The sequence below is a fragment of the Dromiciops gliroides genome, chromosome 5, assembly GCF_019393635.1.
Source record: "Dromiciops gliroides isolate mDroGli1 chromosome 5, mDroGli1.pri, whole genome shotgun sequence".
Lineage (NCBI taxonomy): Eukaryota > Metazoa > Chordata > Mammalia > Microbiotheria > Microbiotheriidae > Dromiciops > Dromiciops gliroides.
This window is the reverse complement of record NC_057865.1, coordinates 219,851,736-219,865,206: the sequence shown is the minus strand read 5'-3', so window position 1 is coordinate 219,865,206 and position 13,471 is coordinate 219,851,736. Positions and strand designations below refer to the sequence as shown.

At 45.2% G+C, this 13,471-nt stretch overlaps 1 protein-coding gene across 1 annotated transcript; it reads left to right on the top strand.

Annotated features, from left to right (window-relative positions):
- Window positions 1-3,309: 3,309 nt before the first annotated feature.
- On the top strand, window positions 3,310-12,100 carry LOC122729371 (keratin, type II cytoskeletal 1-like). Its single transcript, XM_043968220.1, has 9 exons — window positions 3,310-3,920; window positions 6,515-6,729; window positions 7,838-7,898; window positions 8,347-8,442; window positions 8,585-8,749; window positions 8,865-8,990; window positions 9,850-10,070; window positions 10,842-10,876; window positions 10,986-12,100. Exons 1-9 carry the CDS (start codon window positions 3,312-3,314, stop codon window positions 11,417-11,419), a joined length of 1,962 nt encoding a protein of 653 aa, XP_043824155.1. The 5' UTR covers window positions 3,310-3,311; the 3' UTR covers window positions 11,420-12,100.
- The last annotated feature ends 1,371 nt before the right edge of the window (window positions 12,101-13,471 follow it).

Here is a 13,471-nt window from a genome sequence, read left to right as displayed (position 1 = left end):
GATAAAGGTGCATGATTTTACAAAGAAACTTCTGGGCAAACTGCAAAGCATTTTGGATATAACTAGTATTATACCAACACCTCATACCACATACCAAGATAAGATTTAAATAAAAACATAACCTACATATAAAAGGACCCATCATAAACAAATTAGGGGGCAAATTAAAAAAGTTGCTTTCCTGATCTATGAATATAGGAAGAGCTTTTGACCAAAAAAGGGATAGAGTGAGTCTCAGGAGATGAAATGGACAATTGTGATTATGTAAATTGAAAAAAATTGCATAAGTGAATAAAATGCAGCAAAAATGAGAAAGAAAGCAGATAACTAGAGAAAATTCTTTTCAGCACTTTTCACTAATAAAGGTCTTATTTTAAAAATATTTAAAGAACTGATGTAAATTTTGATGAATAAGAGCCATCTACCAAGGGAAAAATGTTAAAATTATATGAACAGGCAGTTCTCAAGGAAGAGGATACAAGTTAAAACATTGCATTATTTTAAGAAATTATCAGAATGAATTAGAGAATTAGAGAAATGCAAACTAAAGCAACTCTAAGGTTTTCCCTCACATGCACCATATTGATAAAGTGGATTTTAAAAAAGAAAATATAAATAAGGGAGGGGCTGTGGAAGGGTGCACATTAATGCGCTCTTGGATGAGCTCTAATTTGGTACAATCATGCTGAAATTATGCTCCTAATGTTACTAAACTGCACACACTCATCTGTATATTTAAAAAAAAAATTCAGTGACACTCCTTTCCTTTGTTCTTTTTATCCCTACTCTTTTCACATCCGACTCTGTGTGTGGATGTGTGCAGATCTTGGTTGATTCAGTAAAGAGTGAAGTTTGTGTGATGTTCATTCTTCCTACTCTTCGTGTTTGTGTAATCTTTTTCTCACACAGCCAAATGGTGAGAAATTGTAAGGTCCTCCCCTTTTCCTTAATTTCTTCCTAAGCAGAAAGGAATCCATCTCTTTTATTTCCTCTACTAAGGTGACCAAATGAGATCAAAACCAGCCTCAGGCCCTCTACCTGTCTTAATTTACTGTAACTGTGCCTTTGGAAGATATTAGGGCTCAAAAGGACTCCAGGCTCTTCTCTTGCTATTAGCCAGTGAGGGCATCAACATTGTTCAGTCCCTTCTAGATATACTAAGAACATGTTCTGGTTGACATACTGAAGCTCTTCTTTCTCCCATGATATTTAGAGGACATGTTGTTTCTGCACTCCAGAGCCGTTTGCAATGATCTCTTTAGTAGGAAAAGTCCTTCTAGTAAGAAATTCAGAGCTCCTTCCTGATGAAGCCCAGTGCAAACCTATCAGAAAATGATTTTTGTTAGAGAAAGAAGGGATATAGTAGGTCCGTGGCCTGCAATCTCATTGGTACAGGGAGTTCCTCCATCAATGCAGGTTGGCACGTTCTCTGCACATTCTAGTCTCAGGGTGTTGCTTAGAGCCTTGAGGTAATGATGATAGCCAAGATGTAGCAGAAGCAGGACCTGCCTGAACCCAGGGAAGAGATGCTTGGTTTCTCTTAGGCCAGCCACACCCCAACTCCCCTTTTCCAACTGTGCTGAGGCTCGGGGCATGTGCATTGGTCCTTATGGTCGTGACTGCTCTGGCTTCACTGAGCCATGCGCCCATGCAGTTACCCTCCTCTTGGGGGCAGGTTCTCAGCCTCAGAAAGCAGGCATCTCCTGGGGGTGGGGTGGGTGGGGAGAGTGGGCTGTGCTAGTACTCCTGAAAGCTAACAATAGCTGACCTTTCTATAGCCCTTGGAAGTTGACAGAGCCTATTAGGTGCCTGATTTCATTGGATCCTGTCACCAGCCTTATGGGGAAAGGGAATAAAAGATTTTCTGTCCCCATTGTATAGAAAAGGAAACTGATGAAGGATCTATGTCTAGCAAGTGGGACTTGAACTTGGCAGGGTGAGGTGGGGAGGGGAGGAGTTCAAGTCTTCTGGATGTGAGGGAAGGTTTGTTTTTGGATGCCATTTTCCTCTGTAAAGCCCACCAAGATATTCTCTACCATCTAGGAACTTAGGACAAAGGCATGCTGACACGGATAAATGAACAGAGATCACAGAAGAAAAAGCAGAAAGCAAAGCATGAGTCTATTCGTGTCATGGATGGGCCAAGAGTAAGAGTGACTTTGGAGAAGGCAGTTTACTGTGTAGCTGAGATGACCATTATGCCCAAGGTAGGGGAGAATTAAAGGAAGTCTGCACACAATAATAACTAGCACTCATATAATGCTTTAAGGTTCCCAGAGCACTTCCTATATGTTATCTCATCAGATCCCCACACTAACACAGAGAGGTAGGTGCCTCTTCTTATTCCCATTTACACATGAGGAAACTGGGGACATGAAAAGGGTTGGGTGAGCTGTCCCACAACTGTCTGGATGGGAACACAGGTCTTGTGGACTTTAAGTCTGTCTGCTCTGTCACCTAGCTGTCTCACATATCCTCTGATCAAGCTGGGAAGCAGCCTGGGACTGTGGACAGGGTGTTGAAGACAGACATGAGGTTGACTGCTAGCACTGACCATTCTTAGTTGGCCATGTGGCCAGGGGAAATAGGACTGGATCTCTCTGAGCTTCCTTCCCGGAAGTATCCGTGAAGAGTTATTGTCAAGAAAGCATCACCTCAGCATGAAGGACTCCCTGTTTTGATTAGAGAGATCTTCCTAGAGGGGCTGGGATGTGAAAACCTGTGGGGATGAAAGAAGGGTGATTTGATGGATCTGGTGAGCTGAGGGCCTAGAGAGAGCTGGGAGTCAGGAAGGCAGGTTTGAAAGGGCGAGGAGCATCAGGATGTCCTTCTGCAATCCAGGGGCTGGTGCATGGAGCTGCAGGGATGCAGCCTTCCAGTGGAGTGCAAGGCACAGCTCTGCAAGGGAGTTTGCATAACTTCAAGAGAAGTTGATGAGAGACCAAGCAGAGGTACCAGGAAAGTGTATTTGGAGTCCTGCTTCCCTAGCATCCACTGAGTGTGATGAGGAGAGATCTCTTTGATAAAGTAATTGCCAGTTGAATGGATTTTGCAGGAGCAGCAGTTTCCAGGGCCCATCCTGGGAGCTAGGTGTGTAGTGTTTATTGTATTGTTGGGGCTCGTAAAGATCTTGCATGGCTGCAAGGCAAACCAAACCCTTCAGGTTGCTCTAAATCTCCCCTGACTCCATGGGACCAAACCCAGTTCCTCCAGTCTCTATATAAGGAGGAAGCCACTGTGCTGCAAGTAAAGGAGTGCTCAGCTCCTTCCTCTCTCTTGCCTTTTGCTGCCTGTCCCCTCCTTGGTTCAACATGAGCCGACAATTTAGTTCCCGTTCTGGCTATCGGTGTGGTGGTGGTGGTGGTGGTGGCTTCAGCTCCGGCTCTGCTGGGGTGTCCTGCAGCCGCAGGGTGACCAGCAGCTCCACCATCCGCAGGAGTGGAGGAGGTGGGGGTAGATTTTCAGGTGGAAGCTATAGAGCTGGTGGGGGTGGTTTTGGCAGCCAAAGTCTGGTTAACTTGGGTGGCTCTAAGAGCATCTGTCAGAGTGTGGCTGGTGGAAGTTATGGAAGAGGTGGCTTTGGTGGTGGCAGCAGCTATGGTGGGGGTGGATTTGGTGGTGGCGGCTATGGTGGGGGTGGTTTTGGTGGTGGCAGCTATGGCGGCCGTGGTTTTGGTGGTGGCGGCGGCTTTGGCGGTGGTGGCTTAGGTGGGGGCTTTGGAGGTCCGGGGGGTGGTGGTTTTGGGGGAGGAGGCTTTGGGCCTGTCTGTCCCCCTGGAGGCATCCAGGAGGTGACCATCAACCAGGGTCTCCTGCAGCCACTCAATGTGGAGATTGACCCTGAGATCCAAAAAGTGAAGACCAGAGAGAGGGAACAGATCAAGGACCTCAACAACAAATTTGCCACCTTCATTGACAAAGTGAGTGCTTGTGGTTGCTGCTAGAGGTGGTGCCTGCATTCAGGCTTATTTGAATAGAGGAGATAAAGGAGTGGTGGTGGTGGGGAGCTGGGTTTGAGTCATGTGAGTTCTACTCTCTAACTCCAGGATTTCATGCCTGGATGACCCACAGGGTGACTTTGGGCCAAGCTATTGTGTTTGGAGGATGGAGGCTAGTGACTGATGCTAGTGCCTACATGAACTAAGGAGGCAGAGTAGAGCATCCCTGGCTTTGGGTTCATTGAAGTAACTGGGGGTGGAGAGGCAGTGCTATTAATAAAAGGCCAGGGGGCAGCTGGGTGTCACAGTGGATAGAGCACCAGCCCTGGATTCAGGAGGACCTGAGTTCAAATTCGGCCTCAGACACTTGACACTTACTAGCTGTGTGACCCTGGGCAAGTCACTTAACCCCAATTGCCTCACTCCACCCCCCCCCCCAAAAAAAAAAGAAAAGAAAAGAAAGAAAGAAGAAATAAAAGGCCAACATTTTGGTGCTGATCTCCATGTTTCTCCACTGAGTTCTTAAGCCATTTTGTGTCTTCTTATGGGGAGAGAGGACTTCCTGTATATGTATGTGTGTTTGTGTGTGTGTGTGTGTGTGTGTGTGTTTGTGTGTGTGTGTGTGTGAAAACCAATAGATCTGAGTCTGTGAGATATCATTTTGGGTCTCTGCTCTAGCACTTACCAGATGGATGATCATGGTCAACCTCCTTAATCAGTTTGAGACTCAGGTTCTTCATCTGTAGAATGAAAATAAAAACACTTGCACTACTTTTTCTTTGAGGGGAGGATGCTATTATTCAGAAAGTACACTGAAAACCTTTGAGAGAGTTTATTGCACTTATTATGATATTGAACAAGAGGCTCGAGTTGAGGAATTATGTAGGAGTTTAAAATGATGGAGAAGGGGAAGGTTAAGCCTTCTGAAAGGTACAAAGGAGAACTTTGAGAACATTCTCCAGGACAGTAGTCTCAGGGTCAGCCTGGATCCTGGCTCATGCCTCAGACACTTCCTAGCTATGTGATTTTGGGCAATTACTTAACCTGTTTGCCTAAGTTCATTCATCTCTAAAATGGGGCTAAAACAGGACCTCTCTTTCAAGGTTATTGTAAGGGTCAGATGAATTCATATTTGTAATATGCTTATCCTTATTTGTCATTATCATGATTACTATTTTTTTGCAGGACTGTGAGGGTTAAGTGACTTGACCAGGGTCACACAGCTAGATCATGATTACCTTTATTCTTATTTTTATTAAGGGGGCTGAAGTTCTTTCTTGTCAATAGCCCAGTATGTGGAAAAATATTTTCAGTGTCCTGTGAACATCTCTAAGCTAACCTCAGCAGGTCAAGCTGCACTCTAGGGAGTTGATTGGCTCCATCAGGCTGGAGTTATAGACTTTTTCCAGTTTGTCAGCCATGGAAATAACCATACTATCTTTTTTGATTCTTAGCTTGATCATTAATACAATCAACTCCCAACTGTCCATTGCTGATTGCAAGTATCCTAGCTTAGTGTCTTCCAGGAATGTTTCCCTGTTTTGGGGCTTATACTAAGCCTTGAGGAGTGTCCTCAGGAAAAGCAAACTTGTTTTGAAAGGCATTCAGGCAAACTCTACCATGATAGAGAATAACAATGCCAGATGGTCTCGGCACACCTCTTTAAAAATTTTTGGCTAGTGTTTTCCATATGTTATCTCATTTGAGCCACCAACTACCCCTAAGAGGTAGCAACTGCAGATGTTTCTATTTCTTTCTTTCTTTCTTTTTTTGGGCAGGGCAATGGGGGTTAATGACTTGGCCAGGATCACACAGCTAGTAAGTGTCAAATCTCTGAGGTCAAATTTGAACTCAGGTCCTCCTTAATCCAGGCCCAGTGCTTTATCCACTGCGCCACCTAGCTGCCCCCAGATGTTTCTATTTCCACGTTAGAGAAGAGGAAATTGAGGCACAGAGACATTATTGCTTTGTCCATAATCATACTGAAGGTCCATCTGGCAATTAAAAAAAATGCTAGCACTTAGTTTAACTTTAAAGTGCTATGGAAATGGGAACCATCATTCCAGCCAAATCAAATTGATTTTGCATGTTCTCTATGGTTCAGGATTTAATTTTTGGTGGTGGTGGTGGTGGGATTGCTTTCTTTTGAATTTCTCATTTAAATTAATTGGAATCACAAGTGTCAGGGACTGTGTAGCTCATCTGTATGGAACTATGATTTGGTGGCTGATTATGGCTATGGATGAAGGAATGAGGGAAGGAAGGCACAAAGCATTTGACAAGCATTTACTGCACGCAAAAGGCTGCGGATACAAATAGAAAAGGAAGACAGGCCTTACTCTCAAAGGAACTCCCAATGCAATGAGGAAGATGCCAGTGGAAGGTTTCAGCTGCAAATCTGATGACCTGTTATAGTAGCTCATCCATCTTGCTCTTCCTTTGCTTGCCATGGTTTGAGACTGAGGGAAGAACCATGGGTCCCTGTCTGGTTCCTGGGTCTTCCTCTGGGATTTATTTGACTTGGGCACTAGCAGATCCTAGTTGGATAAAGGCTGTGGGGGCCTTGGTGTTTTCAGGTGCGGTTCCTGGAGCAGCAGAACCAGGTGTTGCAGACCAAATGGGAGCTGCTGCAGCAGGTGGACACTTCAACTCGGAGCAACAACCTGGAGCCCCTGTTTGAGTCCTATGTGAGTGCACTTAGGGCAAAGCTGGATCAACTGAAAAGTGAACGTTCACGGATGGAATCAGAATTGAAAAATATGCAAGACATGGTGGAGGACTTCAAAGGAAAGTATGTACCCAACTGCTCTTTCTATGTCCCCCTCAGTCTTGAACAAGTAAGCCAACAGTGCAGGAAAGGCTTCCCAGAGAGTATCCAGAGGGTATTCTAAAGAGTATCAGGCAACAGAGAGACCCAAGTGGAGGGGATTTCTCCCTTCCTCAGAGGAAGCTTTGTGGTCCAGGAGACAGAACTGGGCTGAGAGTCAGGAAAACCTGAGTTCAAATGTGGTCTGAGACATACATTAACTGTGTGATCCTGGACAAGTTATTCAATCCATTGAACTTATCTAATCTAATCAATTTAATTTCAGTTTTTTCATTTATAAAATGGGAATAATTATAGCACCTAGCTCCCAGTGTTGTTTTGAGGATCAAAGGACCTAATGTTTGTGAATCACTTAGCATAGTTGCCTGTTGATCAACCATATTGACAGTGTTGTTCAGTTGTTTCAGTCATGTCATACTCCTTGTGACCCTATTTGGGATTTTCTTGACAAAGATACTTGAGGGTTTTGCCATTTCCTTCTCCAGCTCATTTGACAGATGAAAGAACTGAGACAAACAGGGTTAAGTCACTTGTCCAGGGTTACACAGCTATTAAGTATCTGAAGCTGGATTTGAACTCAGGTCTTACTGACTCTGGGCCTGGCACTCTATACCTTGTGCTACCCACCTGCCCTTCCTGGGACACAGCAGATGCTCATAAAATGCTTGTTTTCTTCTTCCCTTCTTCCCTGCCTCCTTTGTTCATTTTTTCTTTTTGCCTTCCTCTGCTCTCCTCTCCCCCCTTCTCCTTTCTCCTTTTCCCTCCTCCTCCCTCCCTCCCTGTCTTCCTTCCTTCATTCCTTTCTCCTTTCCTTCCTTCCTTTTCAGAGGCAATCCAACTAACTCTTTTTTTTTTTTAGAAACACTCAAATTCTCATAGAAATGTAAAGTTGAACAGTTGTGTTGACCAGAAGCAGAGCATAGATAAGATGACATTGCCAGGTTGATAGGATTTTACATGGAACTGAGGGAGCCAATGATATTCTATCATTACCTTCAGTCTTGAAAGTTTCAGTGCTAGGGCTCATCTTTTCCTAAACCTTTCCATGCATCCGTCTTTTTCCCTCCAACAGATATGAAGATGAAATCAACAAACGTACAGATGCAGAAAATGAATTTGTGACCATCAAGAAAGTGAGTAAAGTTGAAAGATCAAAGCTTATATTTTTATCCAGGAAAATAAGTTCTGGTTAACTACACTATCCCCAAAAGAAGGAAGAAGAATCAAATTTTTGGAGAAGTTGAAGAGAAATCTTAGTGTCTCCTATTTAGTATATCATACTTATCTAGCTCTCTTGAGCCCACATCTAAAAGGTGCCTTCCCTGTATTTCTTCCTGCAGTAATTTTTTTTTCCTCCAGTATTTCTGCTAAGCAGAGCCAGTAGATTTCTCCTTTGCAAGTGAGGGAAATTCCCAAGATACCAAAGGGCAGTTCAGGAATCAAGTTCCTACCCCTCTTCATCCCCATTATCTTGGAAAATGTAGACTCCTTTCAAGCCAGAGGCTGTTCCATGCAAGGAAGGTTGGGTCATCTTCCTTTGAATGGGTAATCATTCCTTGTATTTCTACTCTAACTCAACAGGATGTAGACAATGCATATATGGGCAAGGTTGACCTTCAAGGCAAGGTGGATCTCTTGACAGATGACATCAACTTCTACAAATTCATGTTTGACACAGTGAGTTGGCTCATGATTACCCACATGCCCCTGCCTCTTCTTTGCATCACACAAACTCTGGGAAAATTCACTTGTATCCTGGTGTCCATTCAAGTTTTTTCTCTGGAAAGCACACAAGTCACAACAATGTTGTATCTTGTAGGAACTATCCCAGATGCAGACTCAAATCAGCAACACCAATGTCACCCTCTCCATGGACAACAACAGGAGCCTGGACCTGAGTAGCATCATTGATGAGATCAAGGGACACTATGATGAGGTTGCCCAGAGGAGCAAGGCTGAGGCTGAGTCCATGTACCAGCACAAAGTGAGTGGCTGGAGAGTCTCCCCAACAGGACTCTGGCTTCCTGGAACTTTTTTCCCATGGTTCCCTGTGTGTCACGATGCACTCATGTGTCCTTTGTTTGCTCTCCTGTCTTCAGTATGAAGAGCTCCAGACCACTGCTGGGAGACATGGAGATCAACTGAAAAACACAAAAACGGAGATTTCTGAGATGAACCGAATGATTCAGAGACTCAAATCTGAAATTGATTCAGTGAAGAAGCAGGTACTGGTTTCTTTCACCTTCTTCCTTTGGGCTATCATGGGGTAAGTAATTGGGTGAGGCTTTTTCTGTTGTGAAAATGAGTGTAGTTTGTAGTCAATGACTTGAAAGGTCCCTGCCAACTTAGGGATTCTGGACTGGTGGGAATCCTCACCTGGGCCATACTTCCAGTAGGGACTAGGGCTTCCTTGAGAGAATCTTGTGATGAGGATATAAAGACCAAAGAATGTTTAACAATTACAAGTGCTCAAGATGGGCAGTTGATAGATGAATTCACCCTCTTGTGAGTTACTGAAAGTGCTTGAGCAGAGGTCATGGGGCCACCTGTGACAGATGTTTTGAGGTTGTATTAGATTTCTGTAAGGTTCTATTCCATACTTGAAGATTCTAGGTCCTATCTGGAGGCTGGAGCATGAGCAAAATGACCTTAGCCCAAGGTGTTTTTTTTTTAAACCCTCCTAGGCAATGAATGGATAGAGTGACTTGTGTTTGAAACTTGTGTTGAATCGTTACTAGCTTTGTGACTCTGGGCAAATCATTTTCACTTTTCCCAGCCTCATTTGTCCAATGAGGAGAATCATAGTAGCCATCTTGCAAGTTTGTTGCAAGTTTCACCTTAGAGGCTTTGCAAACTTGCATAAGTGTTGCCTAAGTGGTAGTTATTGTTATGAGTATTGTTACTGTCATTGTTAGTCTATCATGAGAGGGTCCCATGCCCTTGACTGAAGGAGTTTGGGTGGAAGCACAGTTTTGGGTGGAGGATTCCAAGGAGGGGGTCTGAGCTTAGTAGTGGCTGGTGGTGTTTGTGAGTGGGAGGCAGAGGACCTGATCCCCCTGTATGGTTTTCTGTGTGCTCCTGTAGATTGCCCATCTCCAGCAAAGCATTGCTGATGCAGAGCAGCGTGGGGAGAATGCCCTGAAAGATGCCCAGGGCAAACTCGCAGACCTGGAGGATGCACTGCAGAAGGCCAAGGAGGACATGACCCGGCTGCTGAGAGACTACCAGGAGCTCTATAATGTCAAGCTGACCTTGGATGCTGAGATTGCCACCTATAGGAAGTTGCTGGAGGGAGAGGAGAGCAGGTGAGGGATGAGCACTGCAGACTCTGGTGACCCACACTCAGGGTGAGGCAGGGGAACTTCCTGGTGGCACAAGCTCCCTGAGGTGAATGAAGAGGAATGAGCACTCCTTTAGCCTAGTCCTAGAGAGAAGGACAGGAATCCTTCTGAAGTCCTGGTAAGAGAAGCCCAGGATCTAGAGATGAAAGGAACCTCAGGGCTCCCTAAGTGTCACCTTCTTGTTTTGTAGATGAGGACCCTGGGGCATTAAAGCATTAAGTGTCTTCCCTAAGCTCCCATAGCTATTCAGCTGCAGAGCAAGTATGTGTATCCGGGTTTTTGAGATGAAAGAGACCTTGGAGGCCACTGAATTCAATCCTCTCATTTCATAGACAAGGAGATTGAGGGTCAGAGTGGTTGGTTAGGTGAATGAGCTGAAGTCACACAGGCAGGAAGTGGCAGAAATAGTATTGGAAGTGATGTTCTTTGACTCCAACCTGTGTCTCTCCTCTGCCCTCTTTGTAGTATGCCACAAATCCAGTGGTCTTAAGCATTACTGAATAATTTCACAGGCTTATTGGAAGAAGAACTTCTGGTGCCAAGGGCTACCGGAAATTTGAGCCTTTCTACTGACTTCTGGGAATTGCTGCAGGCTTTGGAAGGGCGGGTGGGAGAGATGAAGTTGGGTGAGGGGGAAGGGAGCAGCTTCCAGGCACGATCCGTATCGGCCAGTATGGGATGGAGAGTGGGTTGGTTGAGGGGAGTCATGGAACTGTGCTTCTGTCTTCCTTTTAGGGTGTCTGGGGAGTGTGTTCCCAACGTGAGCGTGTGTAAGTATCCAGAACCATTCTTTGGGTTCTAGAAAGAGTTCTTGGGATGGGGCGGACTTTGTGGAGTGACAGGCGGTGCCCCATATAACAGCAGAAATTCCTTCCACAGCTGTGAGCACGAGCCACGTGTCTGTGTCTGGTGGTGGAGGAGGAAGGTATGGAGGTGGCGGTAGCTACGGTTCTGGAGGCGGCGGCGGCGGCGGCGGCGGCTACGGCTCCAGCTCTGGAGGAGGCAGATATGGCTCCAGTGGTGGAGGTGGCAGCTATGGCTCTGGAGGAGGCAGCTACGGTTCCTCAGGAGGCCGGGGCTCTGGCTCTGCAGGAGGCAGCTACGGTTCCTCAGGAGGCCGGGGCTCTGGCTCTGGAGGAGGCAAAAGCTCTGGCTCTGGCGGAGGCAGCTATGGTTCCTCAGGGGGCCGCGGCTCCAGTTCAGGAGGAGGAGGAGGCAGCAGCTCTGGTGGTGGCTCTGGCGGTGTCAAGAGCTCCAGTGGCAGCTCTAGTGTGAAGTTTACCTCTAGCAGCTATTCTACAGTAGTCAATTAAAAAGTTGGAGCTCCCTCCCCTGCTAGCCATCCCTCTTTAGATCGTCCAAACATCACCATGTCTCAGTTCATTGTCAATCAATTCTTGAAGTCCCAAACTCCAACTTTTCTTGAGGAAAATAAAGTGATGGGCTCCAGAAGTTCATCTTCTCTTCCTAGACCCCTTTAAAGTCCTTTCTCTCACCTTGCTTCCTAGAGGTTTTTGTGAGTTATCCAACCAATGGCACCTCACCCCCATGACTTTGACCAAAGCTCATCTCTGTGGGTGCATGGGGAGAGCCACTGTTGATCCTGGCCTTTTAGAGCCATGTTCTCCCTCACCTTCCCTTCTGCTGGCTATTCTCTATCCTGGTCTTCATCACCTAGCTTGCCCTCTTCCTGTGTCTTGAATGGTGAAGACAGTTCTGGGTATGAAAGAACACTTCCCTTGGTCAGTCATGAGGCTGTAGCCTGAAAAATCCACCCAACATCACTGCCCTCTCTACATTTCAAAAGCTTTTCCCCAAGCCAAGCAGAAGGAGAGACCTTTCAATCTAGCACTTTTGGGGAGTGTGTCTCCATACTACAGCAACAAATTCTGTGTTGGTTTTACTTTTTTGTTTTGTTTTATTTTATATAAGGTGTAAGCTGGTTGGTTGACTTTCCTGCAGGAGGTCTCAAACTCTCTCCATTTTCTTGTGTTGTCTGCAATAAATTGCATTGAAATTCTGCAAGTTTGTCTCTTGAGTGTTTTGTGTAACCCATCCATCTCTCTTTCCTAAACCCACTGGTCAACTGTGTTGTCAGTTCCCTGGTTGGAGTAGGGTTTATGATAAATCCCCAAAGACAGGACATATTGATGTGAAAATGATAGGAAAGTTTACAAAATAACATCAAACACAGGCATGTGAATGCAGTAGAACTTGGTTTTAGATATATTGAAGGGGTGTGGAGCAAATGGAACTGGGTGATGTTAATTAGAAAAGGCTCCAGAGGGCTAGAGCCTGTGAGGTGGCAGAGTAGATAGAGCATTAGATTTGGATTCAGGAATTCCTGAGTTCCAATCCAATATCAGACACGTATTAGTTGTTTGTCACTTAACCTCTCTGCCTTGGTTACCTAAACTATAAAATAGGAATAATAACTGCAGCTAGCTCTCAGGGTTATGGTGAGGATTAAATGAAATAATCTTCGTTAAAGGGCTTTGCAATCCTTTTAGTGCTGTATAAATGGGAGCTTTAAAATAATAAATAAAATCAATGGGAGCTTTTATTTTTATTTGGAACTAGGATTGATCTCAGACATAAGCTAGGGCATGCCTTTTATTCCATGGATTAGGAAAGTGGGTGGGGAAGGGGGTGACTCTCCAACTGCCTTGTAGATATCTCTGGTTGGTTGATTTCTAGACCCCTGAAACTCAACATGTCTAAAACTGATCATGATCTTTCCCCCCAAATCCTCCACTCTCCCTCACTTTCCTATTACCTTCAAGCATACCACCATTATTCCATTCATCCCAGACTCACAACCTAAGGGGGCTTCTTTAAGTCCACTTTATTTCCCCACCCTTTACAATCAGTGGTCAAGTCCTTTCATTTCTGACTTCATGATAGCTCTCATTTAGGACTTCTTTTGTTCTGACACTGTAAGCATCCTAATGAAGACCCTTATCACCTCACATCTGGACTATTGCACTCAACTGTTCGTTGGTCTCTGTGCCTCTAACATCTTTCCACTCCAGTCTGCCTCTCCCTCAGCTGTCAAATTGACCCTCCCTAGAACATAGATCTGACCATATTACAAGAATCTCCATTGGCATTTTCTTGCTTCTGGAAGCAAATACAAAATGCTTGTTCCACATTCAAAGCCCTTCATTAATCAGTCCCGTCCTCCCTTTCCAGTCTTCTCACACCTTACTCCCTCCCAAGTACTCTTCCATGCACTGCCACCAGCCCCCTGGCTGCTCCTCACACACAGCCCTCCATCTGCCAACTCTTGGCATTTTCACTGGTTTCTGCCCATGCCTGGAATAGTCTCATTTGTCATCTCTGGCTCCTGGCTTCCTTCAAGTCCC